The sequence below is a fragment of the Plectropomus leopardus genome, chromosome 1 (genome assembly GCF_008729295.1).
Source record: "Plectropomus leopardus isolate mb chromosome 1, YSFRI_Pleo_2.0, whole genome shotgun sequence".
Lineage (NCBI taxonomy): Eukaryota > Metazoa > Chordata > Actinopteri > Perciformes > Serranidae > Plectropomus > Plectropomus leopardus.
The window spans coordinates 23,708,369-23,731,090 of NC_056463.1; the positions used below are offsets into that span (position 1 = coordinate 23,708,369).

Genomic DNA, 22,722 nt, shown 5'->3' on the forward strand with positions numbered 1-22,722 from the left:
GCTGCTCTACCTGGGTCAAGTGTCCGTAGCTTAAGTGGGCTTTAATTTATTTCTAAAATTTGATTTCAAATTCTTCAGACAGGATAATTCACCTCAAATGCTCAAACTGTGATCCTCAAACTTGGAACGTCACTAAAAACAGAGCTCATAGTGGTGTTTTCATGTGTTTGACAGGATTTGGACCAAATTTAGAATATAGCTGGCACATAGTTTCAGGGCATTTTAGCACTATTGAATATGTAATCAGATGTGTTCAGTCAATCTGATGTGCAGTGTTGTGGGAGGAGATTCAGGATTATGGACTGGTGTCTTTGTCCCGGGAGGATTAGGGCTCTGTAAGGAGATCACGACATTAATATTCATACACACTGAGTGGATGTGCACTGATAGAAATACAGACATAGTACTATTACTGTACTGTATTTCAATGCATGCAAAGAATGACATTTTGACAGACGAAGATGTGTACCATTTTCAGACAGATGGTCTGCCTGTATTTATTCACCTGGCTCTAATTAAAGGTTAAATTCACTTCCAATTACGTAAATTAAGAATGCAAATAGATGCACTTAATCTAATCAATATTGAATGTTACATAACTCAGTGATGACCAGAAGGCAGATTGACTTTTCATGTGATGTTTTATTAACATAAAAAATAATTGACAGTACAAATGTTAATTTCTGTAATTTCCTACCTGAATTTATAGATCTACGTACCAAAACAGCTACAGCCACACAGCACCAATATAAACAGGTCATTGTACAGATCAGTTGGCGATTAAATAGTGTTTATCAAAACATCCGCTACATCCTTGAGAAACAAATATTTGATCTCTACAGGCCTAGAGCATGTATGTAAAAAAATGGTGCAATGTGCACGAATGGGACATCTTGTCATGCATTGTGTTAAGTGTAGGGTGTGAGGTTTCCATTGCAAAGTACTTAGGTTTTTGGACTTGTATCTACCAAAAGTGAACAACACCGAAGCATTTTTTTTATACACTATGTACTACATTTACTTTCTATGCTCACAAATGTGACTAGCAGTCCTCTTTCAGCAGCATAGAAAAAGGCTGAACCAGGCAGACAGTGCAACATTAGGTAATGGCTTATGTACTTGGCAAACATCATACTGAAGCTAATGATAGCTACTGCTAGTTTAAAAAGCCTGAAAGATGTTGATGTAGTTGTAAACAGCAGTATTCCTTTAGAAATAATGGCCCTTGCCCCCAAGAGCCCTTAAACATACGCATATTACCTAATATTATTTACATAGTGATTTAACAATAAAGATTTACTATTTGATGTACTAGATGAATTTAATTGTAATTATGTGTGAAAAGCATGTATTTAAAACCTGAAAATCCAGTTACCCCTGGAAAAAATGCAGTTACATTAACTAGAAGACAAAAATAAGAACGCGTGAGGTATAACATATGTCCAGCAGTTACAAGATATGCACTTGGATTTGACATCTACATACACTTGTGTAATAATAAGCAAATCTGACACAAGGCTCCACTCATTTGGAAAAAAGAGACAGCACATTAACTACTCGTCTGCCCGCCTGACCTGAACTCACCATGATGCTTCCTGTTGATCCCTGGAAAACAACATGCTGTGCACTACATAGGATTCATCTGCTAGTAGGGTTCAGGAAGGGACATAATTCCATTAAAGCACTGCGTAGTAGTCGAGTGCGTGTCCTGGTTTTTGGAGGATATTAGAAAAAAGGGGGGGAAAAAAGTAACAATGCACTTAAATTTGTTTTCTTTTTTTCAGGTTTGAGTATGAGGCTATTTTTCACATACATTATCATCAAAAGTATGATGTTCATTGTGAAGCCTGAGAAAAATAGTGTGTGTGTGTGTGTGTGTGTGTGTGTGTGTGTGTCCTCAATTAAAATACAGTTGATTATTGGTAACTAAAGAATATGTGTGCTTGTGTGCATTTGTGTGTTTATGAGTAGGGCTGTAGTGTGCTGTTGCATTTCAGTTCATGTGTATTTTAGTGTCGGTTTTGTTGAAGAGGTGGGTAGTAAACTGGCATGTCATGGTCACACACACTGAACCCAGATGCCTTGTCAACAGCAGTTCGATTGTCCCAGTCTCTAGATATTGCCTCCTTGATAAAATGTTTCTCACAGTCCAGGAGGGTGAAGTCAGGGTTGAAACAGATCTCAATCTGCCCCAAAGTCTGGAAATCGTCATTCTGTCAAACACAAAAATACACAATTTGACTATCCAAAAGACTGTCAACTGCAGTAGAAACATACATATTATGATTTAATTTTCTGAATGTTATTCGGTGCTCATACCTTTGACGGATGGACACATTGGATCTTAGGTGTGATGCCGTAGAAGTTCTCTATGACACTTTCAATTTCTGAAAGCTGCACAAAGACACATTAGGGGCAGAGAGGAGAGCAAAAGTGAGATGCAAAAGTTGTTGTTTTTATACTATGTGGCACTGTCACGCCCAACATAATGCTGATATTTTAGATTTGATTTTAAAATATAGATAGACCTACTGTGTAGTATTTTTCTGACGGGATGATGTCAAATTTCTTCAGGATGCTACAAGAAGAGAAACAGATTTCTGTTTGAGGCTTTGAGGTGTTAGTGCTTTCATTTAGAGTGACCTAAAATAAGTACACAACAGTAGTCCATTTCTGTGAAGCACACTGAGGAAAGCAAACATGCACAGTGAACAGTAAGACATTTCTAAGAAGTAGAAAATCATAGTGTTCATGAGGAAAGAGGTTTGTGTGTGTGTGTGTGCACGCTGTACCTGTCCAAATCTACTTTATGGTATAGGTCCAGTGCCTTGCTGAAGTATTTATGTAGACTGTTCAGAGAAGCTGCTTTGGCTGCACACGTACCATGTTTGTGCCACTCATACTTCCTGTTGAAACAAATATGTAACTTTTGTTACTATAATGTGCAAATTTACTCAAGATGACATCCTCAAATCTCAAATGTCTTTTGTTTTATCCACAACCCACAGATATTTGGTTTGCTGTGATAGAAGTAAATAAACCAGGAAATAATTTAGAACTTTTTTCTCCCAATAAACCTACTCAAACCGTTTACTTTGTTATCAAAAAAGTTGGCTATTATTCATGAGTAGGCCACTAATCAATTAATCTTTTCAGCTTTAGTTAGCATGCATCAGTTTAGAGGGCTAACTGGGCCTGTTTATTGTATAAGGTAAACGTCACTGTCACCCTTAATGTCTTGTTGAACCCCGCTCAAACTCTTATCCTAAAAAACGGAATGACTAGGCGAGTATTTGTATTAAGCAGCCCAATCTGTTTCAACATACATAATCTTTTACTCCGATACAACCCTGATTTGTAACCCTAAAGTATATTGATAAAGTCATTACACTACAACTTGGAATAATCTCTTTACAATAAAACTTGGAATACGCTATGAAATACTGTGCAGCATTGTGTCAAGAAGACAAAAAACGGCTGTATTTTGGTTTCAGAAAAACCTAGAAGTAAATGTTTGTTGCCATTCAGAGGCAATGTGAAGTACATAAAATCCATTCAGATCAGCCGGCTCACTTTTTTTTTTTTGTAATAAATTTCGTTGGTCTGAAAGTAAGGTAATACGATCACACTGCGTCATACAAATTGTAAGTGTAAAAGGCATGGTATAGTGGAGAAAAACCCACTATTTCAATCAGCATATTATACTGTGATACAATAGTTACTATCATTGTCATGCATATCCAAATCCACTTGAAGATGCATTGAAAAACAAGTGACCAATGCAGCAGCGGTTGGGAGATACATTTAAGATAAAGATAATACTGATGTTGTATAGTGTATTACTACAGTACTTAAAACTAGAACATGCCCAATTAACAAAGTTTCACATAGATTTACAGGCAGGGAAAAAGCAGAAAGAATTGACTGATTGAATACCAGAATCCAAGAGATGAGGGGTTAAGCAAGTCAGGCCAACTCCTCTTCATGTCTGGAAGCAGGTCCTGAAATCACACACCCCCAAAACAAATTTGCTTTATTTATCCGCATGCCACTTAGAGAAAAACAAGGGAAAATCATTTGTCAAATTAAGTAATGTCAATTCTTTCAGTCTCTTTTGGTTTTATGTGGGCGCAGTTATTTGAAAATATGATAAAAAAAAAATGCAATATAGCCAAGTACAATACCCAAATTGCAGGAGCTGCATTTTTTTTTGTTTTTTTTTAGAGAAGACCAGATTCAAAAATGACCATTCCCACTAAAATAGCAACTAATACTGCAATCCCAAATATCTGTCAAACCCATTGCTAGTTGAGTTAAGTTGAGACTAGTTGTTGTGTGCTTAAGATAAGAGGAGTATTTCATCTGGCTACAGTGAAAAGTATTCTGTTGTTTCTTCTTTGTCCTGCCAATTGTCGTTGGTTTAAACCATTGCCTGTTTATGTTCCTCCTCGATAATTTAAAATGACTACAGATCTAAAGAAAGAAAATAAATTAGTTTTAAACAAACTCATCCTGAACAGTGTTGTACCTCTATTTGAGAAGAGTTGAAATGCCACGATGAATTACAGTCAATCCCTTTATCTGGCCTGGACAATAGAAACATTCACAACATTAGGTATCTCATGTGCCTTGTGTTGCTCACTCTCTCAGAGAGAGAGAGACACAGACAGAGAGAGCACAAAAAGAGGTAGTAAAAACAGTTATTACAGCAAAGCAACAATAAATGTTTCAAAGAACTGATTTGCCATGTTTAGCATTTCCTTCCCCAAGTATTGCGCAACTAGTTCTGAGCTGGATTTTATTATGAAATTGTATTACAGGTTTTGGCAGTATCACAGTACTACGGTATATCAGGGTATTTAGAAATGATTTTCCTATGATTTTCAATACCATCAATAATACACTCTTCTTTTAATTAAGCTGTTAGAGAGATGCTGGATTGAGATGATGCAGAGTACAGCACACAGCCCTGAAGCTGGTTGTTATTTATTGATTTATTTTTAAGGAAGATACCACCAGATATCTCAAAACAGACAAAATGACATGAAAAAATAGCTTCTGCCCAAGGTTACTGTATATAATAGCAAATATTTTCAGGGAGTACATTTACTTTTGATATTTTTTTCAAAATGGTGATACAAGTAGTTGTGAAGTAATATCTGCCACAATAGAAGATGACATTGTTATCTGACAAAAAGAAAGACACACACGTACCAGAGTCCATGTAGTGTCCAGTAGCTGATGTTGGGATGACATGCTGGGTGTTCCATCTGAAATGTATACAAATAAGTATTATTACTCCTTTTGGACACATGAACCTTACACTGAATTCTGTTTTTAGTATGAATGCTCATTAATACTCAGCTAATGATTTCTCATGAAACTGAATTACAAAAATCTGTTACAGTCTCTATGACGGTGCATATATTAAAAAGGCTGAAATGAGCACAAAGCTAATTTTGAAATGTCGCTACTAGCACAACAACTAATGATTATTTCGTTTTCTTGTCAGCACCACTAGCACAGGTTTACTTTTAACTTTTTTTGTAATGGATAAAATACCCAAGTGATTAATGAATTGAACAGTCATTTGAGAAATATAATACATCTTGTATGTAGTTTTTATATTACTAACCACCTAAAATTAAACAAAAAGATCCTCCTTTTCCTACTGGAGAATGTCACACTGTTGAATGGAAAGGGGAACTGCACCAACTCTGTGAGTTTGCTGTCAAGGCTCTCTCAAGTATCTCTCAAATTTCTCCAGTGTATCCCTTCTGCAACCAGGCCAGTCATATGACACAAAACCACATGTCAACCAAAGGTTTAAACCATCTGAGCAATTCTGAAGCAACAAAAGCATAAAAAGCAAGAAATGTTTGGTCAAAAACACAAAATAAGGGATGTGTGTCTTGTATCTTAAAGGGGTCTTGCCTAATCAAACCAGAGTGTTGACACACAGCCGGTCTCATGACTCAGACATTGACATCACATGACTTTTAAGGATTAAACGTTGACTCAGTAATACAGTATACAGGAAACAACCTGGGTCTATATAAATAAGTGGGGAAATTATTAATCACTTTATCATTGTTAAATAAGTATTATCCATTAATACTAACTCAATTTGTTAAAACGTTATATTCATCTTTGCTGGTGCCGAAGTTAACCTATCCAGACACAGACGTAATAGTTTGGCTGGGCCAACAGATAAATTTATTGCTGGATTAAGAATATGGCATATGAAGACACACTAAAGTTTGTAAACAGTGAGGCTCTTGAGAGGACTTACAGCTGAAAACAGACTCATCAATCACAGGCTGCTGATAGTGTAGATGCTTATCATGATAAACAGAAAACCTTGTCTCTCGCAGACAACTTGACATCTAATATTGATTCAGTTGAACAATTAACTGTTGATTCAGGGACTTAATTGAGTAACAGCCTCTTTACATTCTACAAATGAACAAATAACAGAAGAATGTGTAAATCTGGATCTGGTCCAATAAATCAGTCTTTTTCACAAGAGATATTTTTACCTTTCTTAGTAGGAAAAGTGCAGTTGGTACTAATAACATTAGGGCTGACTCTGTGCTTCTCCAGCGACTAAATGGCTATCATCAATATTATTAATTATGCTGGTGGCTTTGTGAATCAGCCCTATTGCATCTTTAAATAAAAGTCCAAATAAACATAATTAAATAAAGGCAGGAAGAAACTCACACTACAGAAGGTGCTTGGCCAGTGGTGGGTCAGGATCAGTTTGGTCCACATGTGTCTGAAATTCACGTTCATTATTGATAAATGAAAGAACACAACGTTATGTACTGAGAGTGACATGTACTGTAAATTCAATAGACATACAAATGGAGAGGCAGAAAAAACCGGGGTTCATCATATTCATTGATATGTACAGTACTTTGTATTATGTTGCTGCACTTACGGAGGTGAAATCACTAAGGCAGATGACAGGGCTGCTGCCAGGCAGAGCAGAAGAGGGGAGCAGAGTCTCATGTTTGATCTGAAACAACATAATAGATTTTTCAGTTAACAGCTGCTTTTATGCAGAACTCAGTACTGAACATCAGATCAACCTCAGGTTCCTGCAAAACCCACATCACAACAATATTAATACAACATCCAAAGTGTGGAATTGGTTAAAATAATTGTTATTTGTATCGCATTAAATCTTAACAAAAGCTAGCTCAGGACTCTTTTCATAGAAGGGCAGGTATAGGCCACACTGTTGATAAAACTCAAACAAGCAAAAACAAACAAACAAAAAAAAATATTTGTAATGGTGGAGAATTCAAACATTATCATCAAAGTGCAGCTTTATAATACATTGTGATACATTTAAAAAGCAAACTCGTGTTACACAAACTGTAGATGTTGGACTGGTTAACTCAGCAATAAGAATAGGCTCCTGTGCACAGTGACTGACAAGAAAAACTGGTTGTGGCTTCAACTCGGGAAGTGAGTGGTACTTAAACCTTAAACCTCGCGTGACAATATAATTAGGCAATCGACAAAAAAACCTTTAACCCAGCAACCTCTCCCTCAAATACAAAAAAATGACACAAAATTCGCCTGGGCCAGATTAGCAAACAGTGTGCAGTAATACATCAAATATGGAGGCGACCGTTGGTTGAATTATCACAGGATAGATATCTCTGAAATTGTGCCAAAATGTGCTTAAGTCCCCACTCTGATGGTGAAATTGTCTCGTCTGTGGTCATAAAACACTACACGAGCTCTAAGAAGCGTGCCATGCACACAAAGTGTGCAAAATTGCCAAAACAGCAGTCTCAGTGCCGCATCCGCGAGAAAAAAAAGTGTCCAGCAATAACATGTTAACACACTCGTAACGACACAACTTTAGTTGTAGAGAGAGTTGTTGTAGAGATAACGACCACCTTTGACGTCAGTGATCAAAAACAAGAAATCATAACTTTTTCGTGGTTAACATAATCTAACGTCACGTTAATCTAAAGATATGCTTCGCGCCTGCATTTGTGAAACGTCAGCTAAAAACTATATCGGCAGCTGGATGTTAAAAATAAACTTTAGCCTGCTAAATTACCGACTCTTCAGTCAGATCAAAGCGAACAGCGGTGAGTAACACCGGTTGTTTAAACAGATATCGTGTTTAAATCAGCCTCACCTTGTGCCGGATATGTTGCAACAAAGATCTGTGGTGGTTACTCGTACACGGTGCAGCTTATCATTTAGAAATCCTCACTATGTTGGTGCATTAAACAGGACATGTACAACAGAACAGTCTGTTGTTTATGCTCTGCAGCCACTGCACTACCTGTCTGTCTGCTCAGCCAATCAGCAGCGCCGTAGACGTCATGCGTCATCACGTGGTCGGATGGGTGGCTTGATTTATTTTCCGGAGCGCACCGGCAGCTCCGTGTCTCATAGACTTGTGATGATGTTGTGAAACTAGATTTGCGGATGTTACACTGTACAATCGTCCCTTTAAAAACAGCTTGCACTACAGTTTACAAAAAACAAACAATTTTGTTTTTTCTTTTAGGACAGTTTTTGTCACATTTTGTTTATATTATTCATATTATTATTATTAGTATTATTATTGTAACGTTTATTGAGCTATGTTGAAGACTAATTATTAAACACCACACAGAAATTCATAGGCATTCATGTTTCTTTGCATCTAACCCAAAGTTGACAGATAAACACAATTTTAATGATTTTACAGAGAATATGTATTAGATGAACAATATGTGAACAGCTTTCGTGCCTAGGCATAGGCATGTGTGAAATTTGGAAGTGTGTCAACAGAGAGTGGCAGTTTAACAGTGCATCCACCACAAATGATTTAATTAATCTTTTGTCTTATATCTGATTATATATTAACAGGGTGATCAACAACCAAACAACACAAAATAAATTATTCATTGTTTTGACTTAAATTGTATCTTTTAAATTATTTAAAATATATTTTTTACATTGAGTCGTGATGAGAGGGGACATGAACAGTTGGAGTATGTGCACAACATACTGGGGGATTTACTGCACATCTCTAATCTTTCTCTGCATTATTGTCCTTACAGCTGCTGCAGTTTTTGGCAAGCTGCATCCTCTGTGCCCCTAAGCTCAACACAAATCATGTGACCGAAACAGAGGATACCACTCTGCAGTTAATGGGAAGGGAATGCCTCACATACGGCTCAGTGCAAATCTTAGATCGAAATATATAATAATAATACTATTTATTTTTTCCCCCCAGGAATAGGTGTGTTCTAAATAGAGAAACAGTCAATGAAGTGTATTGCATGCCCAAGTTATGCGCCTTCAATTGGAGGCAAACATTTTCCTTTGTAAAGTGCTCTGCACTAACGATTCATTATTTAAAGTTAATCGGACAGGCCTGACTTATTAAATGTATGAAGTGCCCAGGGGTTATTTTAAATAATGACTCATTATAATCCAATGTTTAAAATTAAGCCTGTCAGGAGACTGAAATGAGAGAATAATTAATCTTGCCATGTCTCCAGGGATTGCAGTGTTAAATGGTGTTGCCTGGAAAAATCTGAATTTCTTAATATCCTTTTTGGAAGAAGCAGAGATTCATCATACAAGAAAACTTACTTTTTTCATTTTTTCAAGGCTTTTTCTTTATTGTTCAACTTGCTGAAAATTGACCACCTTTCATTACCCTGGAGCCCTGGCTTACCAGTGTCTCACTGTCACCTGACAACATAACATCTTAAAATTATCACTGGGCTTTGGTTACAGAGTGTATTACCACATGACCAACAGAGGGCTCCTTTTGACTACAGACGTCAGTCCAGTTTTAACCAGACATACGAAGGCACGCGTGCACACTCACACACGCACAAAAGCAAGCACAAGGACAAAATGAGTAAACAAAGATTACTATTGTGAACAGAGGTACAGTGCATCTTGCATGGACTGAAGTCTATGGACATTTTGGCTGTGTAAGACATTCAAGATTTATTAAGACATAATAAATCATAAATGAACAAGTCATATGTCTCATGTGTCTGTATGGTTTTCAATGCAGAGTCCTGTTGCCCTGTCACAGAGTTTAACCTCTCAACAAAATGCTCTTAATTTAGTTTCTGTTTATAATTTTATGATAAATCATACTGTGTTTTACATATCTGACATTATTTGGAATTTAATCTCTTTCTTAAAAATTGTTAAAGTTTGGGGTTTTTTTGGGGGAGGGTTGGTATTGTGAGGGGGGTGGGACCTTGTACTTAGTGTTGTCATGATACTGGAATGTCGATACTCTACCTTAAAAAATATTTATTTACCGCCATTTTTTATACCATGGGCAACGTTTTTCTTTGATGACATAGATTTTTTTATTAAACCATCAATTTAACAGACTATAACATGACAATGGCAACTTTGCCTTTCTTGGTTTGCAGCAGCAAGCAGCAGAGTGACTGTAGAAAACATTAACAATAAGAGAGTAAAAAAGTGCAGCTGGCACAGGTGTATCAATACTGATGAAAATTAATATTGAAACAATTTCAACTATTTAGACTCTTTATATTGATAAATTGATATTTTTGACAACACTGCTTAGAAGTCCAAAAACCTAGACTGTCCGGGTTTGTGTCTCTTATTGTGTCTTTTATTCACACTCTTCTCTCTGTCTCACTCGCAAATCACCTGCTTTTTCCAAAAGCCCCCACCCTGCTGTTCTCCCATTCTTTCCAAATTTTTCCCAGGTCTAACTCCATGTTGTCCCACCTTATGATTTCGCCTCAGATGTGAAATGTGTTTCACAGCTCCTCCACTGTGTCAGGAATAGTCTAGCTGTAACTGTAGCTAGTTTTATAAATAGGCCCTGGCCAAAGTTCAGCCTGCGACACAGTGTCTGAAGACGTTTGAGTGCAGATGGAGAAAAACCTTAGAGAGGGGCTGAAATACTATTCAAAGTACAGCTTTAATTAGCCAATTATATTTCTGAAACAGCCATAAACTGTAGATATACTGTATGTTGCAACATTGAATTTTAAATTGACTTTAAGAATTTGAAGGTACATCTTCTACAAGCTCTGGATCACAGTTTAAAGCATGTTTTATCATTCAAAAACGATGCCATTATGGTATGGCAGGAATTAAAGCAACCACCCTTGTTGCCATAATGCTGCCTCTTCTGTAGAGCTTAAAATGCTGCTTGAAAATGTTTAACACCAGCCCCTCCATAACAGCTTCTCTGCATTGTCTACATCAACTGATATACTTGAATAACCGTTTATTTAGCATCAGTTCTTGAGCTAACATCCCAGAAACCAACAATTGGGCTAACATTCTCTTCCACGCAAAACTGTAACAGGCAAACTTTATTAATCAAATAGTTGACTGGTTCTAGTGGCCCTGAGTCTTGAAGGATACTGGTTATATATAGGCAGCTCTCTCTCCTTTTAAGGCCTCAGGGAGCGGCAGGTGGGGGTCGTTGGAGACGGGTGGTGGTTTTGTTGGCCTGGTACTTGGTTTAGGCTGACTCCCTGTGGATTCAGGCTGACAACCGAAGTCGCTGCAAAGGAAATCTCAAGGGGTAAGAAAAACTACAATTTCTTCTCTTTTTGTTTTTTATCACCAGTGTATCCTCAGCTTTTTAATTTACTTTTCAAATTTAAGTGTAGCAGGTGGGATCAGAGGGGTAGAGGAACAGAGAGCGGATTAGGGCAAGACCAAGAGGTGTTGCATGGCCCCTGACCAGAGCTGATCCTACCTCAAGTGATGAATGATATAATATATGAGCTTTGAAGGATGTGGTGAAATTCAGTTTGTCTAAATGAGTTAACCGCTGTTTTGAGGATAATGGCCATTATTGTCTTGTTTGAGCTGGGACAGATTGACAGCATGTCTAAGTGGTTATCATAGACTGTTAATTGGTTAAAATGGACTCCAACTGGACAGTCAATTTTGGTAGGGACATTTGAGGCTGTGGCTGCATTGGACAAACTGTTGATGGTGCGTACTAGGACTTATGTTATTTTTTATATGATCTATACATTTTAAATTAAGGAACTTCAAATACAAATTGTCCTTAATTATTTTGTTTTGTATCACCACTAGTTAGCACACGGCATGTGTTTCTATACAAATAGCACCAGTTTATGCAAGCTGCAGAATTTCAGAGGTTTTATGGTTATGAATTTTAGAGGTTTACTGTTACAGACAGAGAGGCTCGGGTGTCATTTGGCAGGCATTGGTGCTGCTACAGTATTGGCTGTACTGACAGGCAGAGAACAGCCCCTGGGGTGTAGGACTAATGGGACTAGAATATGACCTGCCTGCAGTGACCGAGGGCAGTTGAGTCTAATGCTGATTTTCTTTTGAGGCAAAGTGTCTCCCAAAGTCTGTTGCTTTGATTTCTGATTTTGTGAGTTTGTGATTTCTAACTTGACATCTGCTTTGGAGAATGCTACATGAATAAACTTTACGGGCTGATCTTTGAGTGGGGTGAAGAGTGTGAAACCTCAGAACATTTTCTGTGACAAATCAACATAGGGTTTTTTTTCTACTGCACAACCACAACCAAATCCAACTGTTTTTATTAACTTTACGAGTCAGAGGTTAGAGGTCACGGGTTAGGGCATTTTGATGTCATCTATGTGATTGACTTGCTGCTTGATTGACAGTTTTGGGACATTAGAGGTGAGTTGAACATCCTGGGGGTGAGCGTTTGAGTGATGTGGAAACAGGAATGTCTTTGCCAGCGGAGCATGTCTGAGTAGCTTTCAGGGTGAGGTTGGCTTGGGAGATCCGCTTCACGTTTCATCTGACCTTATTTTCGGTCTCTGAGGACTCAGGTGATGTAAGGCAATTATGTTCTCAGCCCCCCTTGAATGCATGATGTAAGACAAAGTTATGCTCTTGCTTTGGAGTGTGTACTGTAAAAGATGTTTATGTTAGTCACACAGCAACTTAACTGTCAGTGATACATGTGTGGTAGTGTTTCCCTTTCTTTCTTGTGATGTGAATAATATGAATGTGAATGATGAACGAATCTTTATTTTGAACATTTAAAAATAAACAGCGAAACAAAACAGACAAAAGCAAACAAGCCTTATGACCAAGTGCAATAAAAGTTATTATGATAATTGTTTTTTTGTAGACCTTTCACTAAATAACTATGGGGGTATATAGGGGTATTATTGGGATTGTTGTCCTTTTTCCTCAGTATCTACCAACTACCAACAACATTGGACACACTGCAATTTGTTTTCTACAGTAACTTTACACAGAGCCCACACTCTAGGGCCGCTACAAAATCCCTTCTTTAAACTGCCTTTTCCATTTGCACAGACAACAATGGCATCAAGCTGCCCTAGTGTATGGTTTTAGATGGTATGCTGGCATTGCGGCAGCAAAAAAGGCATGCCGGGCGTGACTTAACACAACAGCCCCTGCCTCTAGTAGGACATAAAACATACGTATTGGCAGCTCTTTATAAACAATAACAATGACATGTAATGCTAATAACAATCATTTACTGTTTCTGTTTTATGGCTACTCATCCCGCCCTCTGCTTGGAGGGTAAGAGGCCCTCGGACCTCGTTGTTTCCCCAATTTGCAGACATTTTTGGCTGCTATTCTTCTTTGCATTGGCTTAATTTTAATAATAATAATGATAATAATAACTTTATTTATATAGCACCTTTAAAAACACAGGTTTACAACAGGCTTTGACAGAAAGCAAAAAAAGAATGACAGACCCAAATACAGAGGAATCCCACAACAATTGTAAAATCTCTCTCTAGCATGGCGACATTATTCTGTAGTCATGAGATTTTGCCATGAGCATTTGCATTATGATGATTAGGCAAAAAGCTAGAGAAAAATAACAGTATTCAGTTTTATATTCACCACTGTATATAAAACTGTAATAAATATCAACTGCCCATGCCGATTTTGGAGTTGTTGATTTGATGGATAGTTTTCGGTGCAGCTGCACTGTCAGTTGCTGTTACATTACTGGTCCAACAATAGTTTATACCCATGCCTTTTGTTTATATTTACATGTGTGTCTGTGTTAGTGTCTTTAAATCAGTATATGTCACCTTGTCATTCCTGAGGCTGACAGTAAAACACACTGCACACACACTGCGTTTGTGTGTGACATTGTTTCCAACTCAGCGTGTCCAAATTCCAGGAGGGCTTTTCTTTTTGCCGTGGCCAAAGCAGTAAACACAAATATAATGTCCACAAGGCCTACGATATATTGTTGCAAAGCACCAAGTCATTAATAGAGGGAAAGACGGGGTTTTGTTTCCTAATTTCCAAGCTGTACTTCCTCACATTTACTTTCATGACAGCATCTTATTTCTGAAGTCACTTTTTCAGTCCTTTGGGTTGGTTGCCCTTGTGTTTGTGTCTGTTTGTGCCAACGTGTAGCTGGTGTGACTTGTAAGTAAGGATGTACTCTACTTTGTTACCATGTCAGTGTGTGTGTGTGTGTGCTAATGGTCCAATAGGTCAGTATCTACAGTGTCACCATGTCAGCGTGGATCAAACGTGGGACTTACGACCATGAATATCACCACAAACAGAGCAAATATGTGGTTAAAGAATACAGCAGGTACTCTCTAATGCTAATTACAACTAAAACATTAAACTAACAGTAGCATTACAACATTAACAGTTGTACGCTTTTACCAGGTTAAAATAGTGAGGCTGACCTGGTTAACATTAAGCTAACATCAACACCACATTAACCCTGAGCTGGCCAAGCTAACCACAGTGGGTTGAATAAAGCATTATTTTAAAGCATTTTTTTGTTAATTGTTATTGGCTATAATAAGATAAATTCAAATTTAGTATTCTTATGCTTAAGAGAAGCTTTCCAGATTTTGAAGCAGCAAAAGTTTGATACTGGTGCATAATCCAAAGCTACAATGCAAAACACCTCAGGAAGGTTTTAATGCAGAGTGACTTGTTAGATTTCAAGTATAATTTTCCGAAGTTGAGTCAGCTTTACTAAATTTAAGGTGGAACGCTCTGGGAATTATGTCATCTCAAAACATGGGAAATATAAAGTTTTGACTGAATCAAAATCATGTAAAAACAATCAAAACCCATCCAGAGTTTTCACTCTTACACATTGGTTGATGTCCGTTTGAGCTAGTCTCAACACCACCGTGAAAAAGTCTTTTGCTAATAGATTTTCTGTCACAGTGTGTGTTTGTGTGTGCTGTGTTTCATGTCTATACTTGCCACTTTAAAAATCTTATTGTTGTTGCAGCTCACTTCTTTTTGCTTCTTTTTTATTTTTCCTAATAAGCAGCTAATGTGCATACAGGTTGTTTGTTAAAGTAGAGTTTATTTCCCTGACTGATTTCTTTATCTTGTATTTCAAACTCAAGTAAGTATGATAAAGCTTGTGTGAGTAACGTGCTCTGAACACTGATTGACTGATTTGCTGTCAAATATAATTTTGCTATTTTATGCTTAAAATGATCATACCTCTACATAGAATATTTTTTTTTCTGCTTCAAATATGATCTTTCCTAGTTTGCAAGGTGACAAAATGTGGTTCTTTTTTTAATGCTACTCTCCTCTACAGAGCAGCAGATTGAAATGTGTATGTTACTTGTTTCACCAATTGGGATGAACCCACATGCTGCCACAGGCTGCATAAATGGTCGTCATACCCCAACCTGGCCTCCACTTACCACATAAGACATTATTTTTAATCATCTTCCTCTGTTAATATGCAACATGGTCTCTCCAGCCTCAGTCTCAACACAGAGCTCCCCACACCATCTGCTTTGTCTGTTGCTGCCAGCTCTCAGGATCCCCCTGACTTTCAGGACTGCAGGGCACTCCCCTCCATTTTGCTGTGACAGTGGAGGAATGGCATAAGGCCTGAAGACTTTATGGACAACAGTGATGAAAGACATAGACTCAGAGCTTGCCACTACTGACTGTGTCTCTCCTGCTGACAATCTCTGCTCTCAGGCAACAGGCCTGATCCTTGGGTTGGGTTGGACCTATAATGGCATAGTCTGCTGAACATGGGATTTGGCTATATGCAAAGAGATTGCATATAGCAGCAAAAAAACAGGGAGGATGTTTTGAATAATAATTGTCCTCTTTTTAAAACTGTGTCAGCCATAATGGTTTATGACAAAAATAACTATCCCAATGGACAACAGTTGTTGTTGTCCACAAGGTTCAGCTTACAAATCAAGGCAATATGTAAATTTTTAAGTTAAATATTTATTTGTGGAGACTGTGAAATCCTGATTACATTTTTGTGGCCAATGGTGCGCAGGCAAACAATAATAACCACTTACAGCTAATGGCTTTTCGATACTGAGACTTTATGTCTTGTACACAGATGTTGAACAATAAAGTGAAATCCAATTATGCACCCATTTAAAAAAAAGTTTTTTTTAGTGCTCAAGGCCCTCTGAGGTCACCTGTGTGAGCCTTCTTTTAATGACATTTTGCTCAAGTTGATCTCTTTGGATTGGTGGATCAGTACTGATCAACTTAAATGATAATTTCAAATTTCAGTGCCTTCAGTGTTTGGCAAAGACATGTCAGCTAGCCTGCTGAACTTGCGAGATGACGCCCCCTCCCCTTTGCTCATAGAATTTTTGATTGTCATGAGTAAGGTTTTTTATTGGCTTATTTAAATTGCTGCACTTGAGAGTAGTTTCATTGTTTTGGTGTCATGAAAATGGCAAGAAACAATGTGGAATCAGATTACAAGCCTTGTCAAGCACTGGCTACAGACTGCTCACCGCCTATTGCACATATCAAAACAAACTGACACAAAGCACTAAAGCTACTTTGGAGGCTTGTTATTTGGGCTGGTAGGCTTCTAAATAACTGAACAGTCAGTGATCCCCAATACACCTTTTACACACATTTTGATTTGAAATCACTTACTGTAAATGTTTTTTCGGCCAAGATGAACACCTACATGAGGCTAATGTCACATCGTTGTATGTACGTGTTCAAAATCCCACATCTCTTTAGACTTTATTCAGTTCTCAGCCTATGTGCAAGGAAAACATTGGTTTCCTGAATCTGTTTGCAAAACTGATTTACTGTTTGTTCTTTAGTTCTGAGGCGAAGGAGGAAAGGTATGAGCACAGAACCAAGGTTCACGTTCAGGAAATGGTAAGAATCTATGAACTTTCTGGTGACAGACCAGAGTAGCTGAACCACATTGTTTTAAAAATGTTTATGCGAGAGGTTTAGTAATGTTTATTGTTATACTATGTATTAGTTAAGTAATAGGATAATGCGACAATGTAGAGAATGTGTGAGTAAGAGGTGTATGCTATTCATTTGCTTATTATTGGTATTCTTGTTTCCCTGTCTAGGTAAGGACAAAGATGTTGGACAAATACGTGCACGAGGAGCCCATGATCAGGGGACCAAAGTTCCTGGTCAGACTGAGATCTCACACCGTGTTTGAAAACACTCCAATCAAACTCTTCTGTACTGTTGAGGGCTTTCCTATGCCTTTTGTAAAATGGTGAGTAAGAACTAAAAGCTTGTTTTTAACCCAGTTATCCGATTTAAAAACTGGAAAAATAGCCTTGAATGGCCAATCATCTTTCTTCCCTTTCTTCTTTTAGAGTTGATAGCAATATGATAGATCTTAGCACTGATGTTAAGATAGTTTCTGCTGAAAATGTTGATAATGGGTCCACATGTCTTGATGCTTGTGAGCTGTAATCTTCCTCTATTTCAGGTATAAAGATGATGTGATCCTGTCCATGTCCTCTGGACAGTACCTGGTCAAAGCTAATGGTGGAATGCATTCTCTGGAGATCCCAAGGTACAATATGTCAAAAAAACGCAATTTTTTAAAAAAGTCTCCTGTGGAGTTCTGACCACTTCATAAGCAGGCTTTCATACTAAAGGGGCACTCCACCAATTTAACGCTAACTGTCCGTATTTAGTGCTCTGGTGGGAGCTTTGTAAACTGCTGATATAGAGGTGTAGAAGAAAAATGCTAACGAGTTGCATTATGTGAATTGTGGGATGTATCATTTATTAAGATTGATGCATAGTAAGGATTAAATGTTAGGATTTCTTAGCCTCTATTTTTTTTTCTTTTTAATATAACTTTTCCATGTCCCCCAACTTAATGGTAGCATAATATTACGACGTTCTTAATCTCCTTGGGCTTTTGATTGTTGGTCGGTAAGACAAGACACTTAATAATTCCTGCTGATAGTTTGCTATCGCCAGATCGCTCTTTTTAGTGACCTGAGAGCCCCTCCACCTGGATTTCCTCCATTGCTACGAGCTTAACCTGATCTGTTTTTAGCCTGGTGGCTAGGCTAGCCAGCTGCCTCTGCTATAGATTGGGTCTGAAAAAGCAAACCTTTTCACAATGGCTGTGTGTGGACATTGCCAGCTACATACTCACAGTTACAAGAGGACGTCAGACGGCTGAAGCGGGACCTTAAAGACAAGGATGAGCTAATCCTGGGGTTTTCCACTGTCCCTACGGCTCAAGCTAAACATCTCTCGGCCTTTGGGTCCTCTTGTCTCGGTAACAGAGACAACAGATGCTCAGCCTCTGCCACCAATAATGATGCCACTCTTCCTTGGTCTGGTTCTGCCTTGATGGGAGGGGAGCCGATCCTGTCAACCGATGTACTGGCCTTGAGTGAAGATTTGTGGCCCATTCTTGGGTCCAAACCCAAATGTCAAGCCTGCTCCACTCCCTGCAACTCGGAGCCGTGGGTCCTGGTTAAAAGTAGCAAGGGTCGTGCTAAACGCTCCATGCTCAGCTGATGTTCTCCAGCTGAGCAATAAATTTCAAGCATTGGACAGTGAGGATAGAGAGCGGTTTCCTGTGAAGCCGCAGTCGGGTGATCATCCACATTCTGCCCGGGCCACCGCCTCCAAGCCAGTTGGTGGCTCTTCTGCTGCTGCCAAGGACCATGGCTTGAAGCTGCTATCTTCTGGCTCCACAGCTGCTGTCAGTCGACTCGGCTCCCAGTGCCGGATCGCTGCCCTTCGGGACTGTTCTGCCGCCACTGACCGTCTTCCAGCTCCACTAGCAAGAGGTCTGTGCAGTACCGGCTCAGCTACTGCTGTTAGGCCCCGGCCCTGGATGCCGGGGCCACCACTCTCAGAGCCAGCCTGCCCTCTGTCCTCACCGTGGCTCACATCACTCCGGCTACCTCTCCAGCTGCCACCCGGGCACGGCCCCCACCGTTGGTGCTTGTTGTTGGCACCTCTATGGTCCAACACGTAGCGGTAAGTGGTGGGTGGACTTTCTGCTATCCTGGTGCCTCGGTAAGGACATCGCATCCTCTGCTCTGCAGCCTACTCAGATCCACAGCTCGGCCTCTACAGTTGTTATCCAAGTAATCATAAATGACTTAAAACAACAGTCAGAGATCCTGAAAAAGGATTTTGAGTTCCTCGTGGACATTCTGTTGGACACCGGAAAACAGGTAATTATTTCCGCCCCCCCGTTTCGGTGATGGAAAGTTTTCTCGTCTTCACCAGCTACACATCTTGTTGATGGGTTACTGCAGGAACAGAGATATCCCTTTTGTGGACAATTTTGCTGCCGTTATAAACAGGCCACAGCTCTTTAAACCAGATGGCCTCCATCCTTCTCTGGGAGGTTCTGTTGTTAGTCCTACAAATAGTACATCCCTGGGCTCATGCAATATTGCTGTTAGAATTATACCTAGACTAAATTCTCACCACTCAAACAAAAACGTGTCTTCATCTGCTAGGGCAGAAAACTTGATTAGTCTACTGTAGTAATTCTGGTTCTTCCTTACTCCAGCTGTTTTTGCTCTGTTGCATTTCCAATCCAAATCAAACAAATCTTTCATTCTCAGTGATCTAATTACATTCCAAAAATTCGACTGTTTGCTCTTAACTGAGACTTTGTTTAAACCAGAGGAATGCATTCTACTGTAACCCAGAAATGCGTAACCCACTCTTGCATCTTCAATGAGCAGTCTGTACCTGTATTTTCCAGCTACTTTTCTAGCTTGGCAAATGCACCTCCTCCATTAACTAATATTAATGATTATGTCAATTGGCTTAATAATTTGTGAACTTTGGCCCTTGATCTTTCTGCCCCCTTCACATCGAGGGCTGTCCCATCTATCAACACAACCCCTTGGATTAATGACAACATAAGACAACAAAGAAGAGAATTTCAAAAAGTTGAACATAAAATCTAAATTGGAAGTCCACCATATTCATATGAAGGATCTGTTGTTTCAACTTAACCAATCTATTAAAGATGCACAAATGGTTTACTTTTCTGGCTTGATAAGCAGTAATAAACAGAACCCTAGGTCCTGTTCAGCACTACTAAAATGCTTCACCAGATGACTGTGAAAAATTCTCATCATTTTTTGTTGGCAAGATTGATGGTCTCAGGTCCAACTTTCACCTGCCTGTTTTACCTGCCGCTCCATTAAACAGTCCTACTTTCTGACTGAGTTTGCTCCTATCTCCCTACAGAAACTTTTTTTAACACTATAACCCATATACGTCCCACTTCCAGTCCCTGCAATAAAGTTCCCACTAAATTTCTAAAATCTGTCCTTCCTGTTTTAGGTCTCATCCTGCTTTCTATTAATAATCAGTCTCTCACATCTGGGTCTGTAGCTGATCATTTCAAAACAACCAGTGTTCAGCCACTTTTCAAAAGACCCTCTCTCAACCCAGCCCACATAGAAAATTATAGACCAATCTCCAAACTGCCATTGCTATCCAAAATCCTTGAAAAAATTGTTGCAGACCAACTCATGGTATTGGTTGAGGGCCATCAAATTTTGTTTAAAATTCAATCTGGCTTATACTACAAGATCCTGTTGATAACATTCAAAGCCCTGCACAACCTAGCCCCCAATTACATTTCTGATCTTCTAGTTCCTTATGCTACCTCTTGACCACTACGATCTGCAAATCTTTGTCTCTTATCTGTCCCCCGCTCCTACTGTAAAACAAAAGGTGATTGTGCATTTGCTGTTTTAGCCCCTACCCTCTGGAATAACCTATAACCCACTCCATTAGGTTTGCAGAGTCCTTGGACTGCTTTAAACGTCTACTAAAAACTCACCTTTATAGGCATGCCTTCCTATAGCAACTCCTTGTGTGATATTTTTCTTTGTTTGTTTTGGTCATGTCTGTCCCTCATTATTCTGTGTTCCAAATTGTAATTCACTGAAACTCAATTAACTCATCCATTCACTGATATATTTTTAAGTGTGTGTATATGTGTTTTGTGAAGTGGTTTGTGACTGTATGTTTTAAAAAGTGCTACTGTATATAAATAAAGCTGTACTTACTTAAGTACTTACTAAAACACTGAAGTAACTCATTGCACCTTGTTTTCTACATAGCATGTAGGAGCTTACAGGGAACATAATCAGCATTTGTGCTGACTGCAGAGAGCAGTTACATTTTGTGGCAGTACAATGCACTATTGAAAGAGCTGTATGCAACATTAAGAGCATATCTATGATTTAAAGTTTGGCAGGACAGTCTGCACACAGTCCTCAACATGGAGGTGACTAATCTGGCTTTGGATGGTAACAGTCCTGACATTAGGCTTGTTTGAGTCAGTTCAGCTCTGCACAGAATCGATCATCGGTGATCACCACACAGTGCATGCCGGTTATATTAATTTCCGACTTGATCCCAACTTGCTTGGTCATCATGCGCACGTGGGCAAGGATAACCTCACAAGATTGAGGCAGCCTCAGTTTTTAGAACAAGGCGCCGCAGTTGATCTTCAATGACTGCAAGACCCAGAGATCATGGGTGCATGATGGGAAATCAAAATGGTGATTGGCTCTTAGTTTTTCAAACAAACATCATGATTTAAAAAAAACAACGGATGTGTAGTTTTAATATTAAATGCTAGATTATAGGCTATTACTCACATATTGTGTAGTGAAGGTTTAATTTGTCAACAAACACATCTCATGTAGTTGATAGAAAGAAAACTAAAGGTTATGCTTCCGCAATGCCGCCATCACGATATCAGACGTAGCTACTGTATGAGTGCAGTGCAAAGCGACGGCGATTAGCTAGCCAGTGGGATACACTCACAGGTACTCACATGCACATGCTGCTGGCCTGGCTACCACAACAACTCTTGGAGAGGGTTGTATTACAACACACTTATGGGGGTAGCGTTATTCTGTGTTCAGGATGACATTACTCCACAACATCTTTACATAGCAAATAGTGGTGTGCAGCTTTATTAATGTTCTGGATGTCATATACAGAAGCTTTTCAGGCAGCAATGCACTAATAAAAGATAATTAAAAAAGACAGTAAGCTGATGTAAATGATGCAGGTGTCTAAACGTTTAAAAGAACAGTTCGCCAAATGATTAATACATTAAAAATTCATTCAATATGTTTGTTAGTCTTTAAGGATACAATTCATTTTTGTCAGAAACTTTCTGTGTACAATGAAAAATTCAGTGGGCTGTCTATAATTAATCTTGTCCATGTACTGGATTTGTAATTCCACTTGGGCCACTGACTGGCTTAGCACCTATTCCAACGCTACGTATTGAATGATCAGCATGTCTTTCCTGTCAGTCCCATCAGGGTTGCCATACAAATTCAGACTAGAGTAATAACGTCAGAGTCAGCTGACTGACTGCTCTGCCTCCAGTCTTAGGAAGCTCAGCTGTTCCGAATGCTGACCTCAGTGCTACGTGATCCTCCAGGATTCTTG

The 22,722-nt window shown here is 38.8% G+C and overlaps 2 protein-coding genes across 2 annotated transcripts in view; one reads left to right on the forward strand and one right to left on the reverse strand.

Annotated features, from left to right (window-relative positions):
* Window positions 1–622: 622 nt before the first annotated feature.
* Window positions 623–8,303, reverse strand: rnaset2 (ribonuclease T2). Its single transcript, XM_042504520.1, has 10 exons — window positions 8,165–8,303; window positions 6,944–7,021; window positions 6,724–6,778; window positions 5,215–5,270; window positions 4,529–4,586; window positions 3,937–4,001; window positions 2,793–2,906; window positions 2,533–2,578; window positions 2,320–2,394; window positions 623–2,213 (listed from the first exon to the last, which is right to left on the reverse strand). Exons 2-10 carry the CDS (start codon window positions 7,012–7,014, stop codon window positions 2,010–2,012), a joined length of 744 nt encoding a protein of 247 aa, XP_042360454.1. The 5' UTR covers window positions 7,015–7,021; window positions 8,165–8,303; the 3' UTR covers window positions 623–2,009.
* Window positions 8,304–11,462: 3,159 nt separating this feature from the next.
* The window catches only part of myom2b (myomesin 2b), a 49,097-nt gene continuing 37,837 nt past the window's right edge, over window positions 11,463–22,722 (forward strand). The window contains exons 1-5 of the mRNA XM_042504297.1: window positions 11,463–11,566; window positions 14,493–14,596; window positions 17,091–17,148; window positions 17,355–17,509; window positions 17,729–17,815. Coding sequence (XP_042360231.1) covers window positions 14,514–14,596; window positions 17,091–17,148; window positions 17,355–17,509; window positions 17,729–17,815 — 383 coding nt within the window. The 5' untranslated portion in view covers window positions 11,463–11,566; window positions 14,493–14,513. The remainder of the gene's footprint in view (window positions 11,567–14,492; window positions 14,597–17,090; window positions 17,149–17,354; window positions 17,510–17,728; window positions 17,816–22,722) is intronic.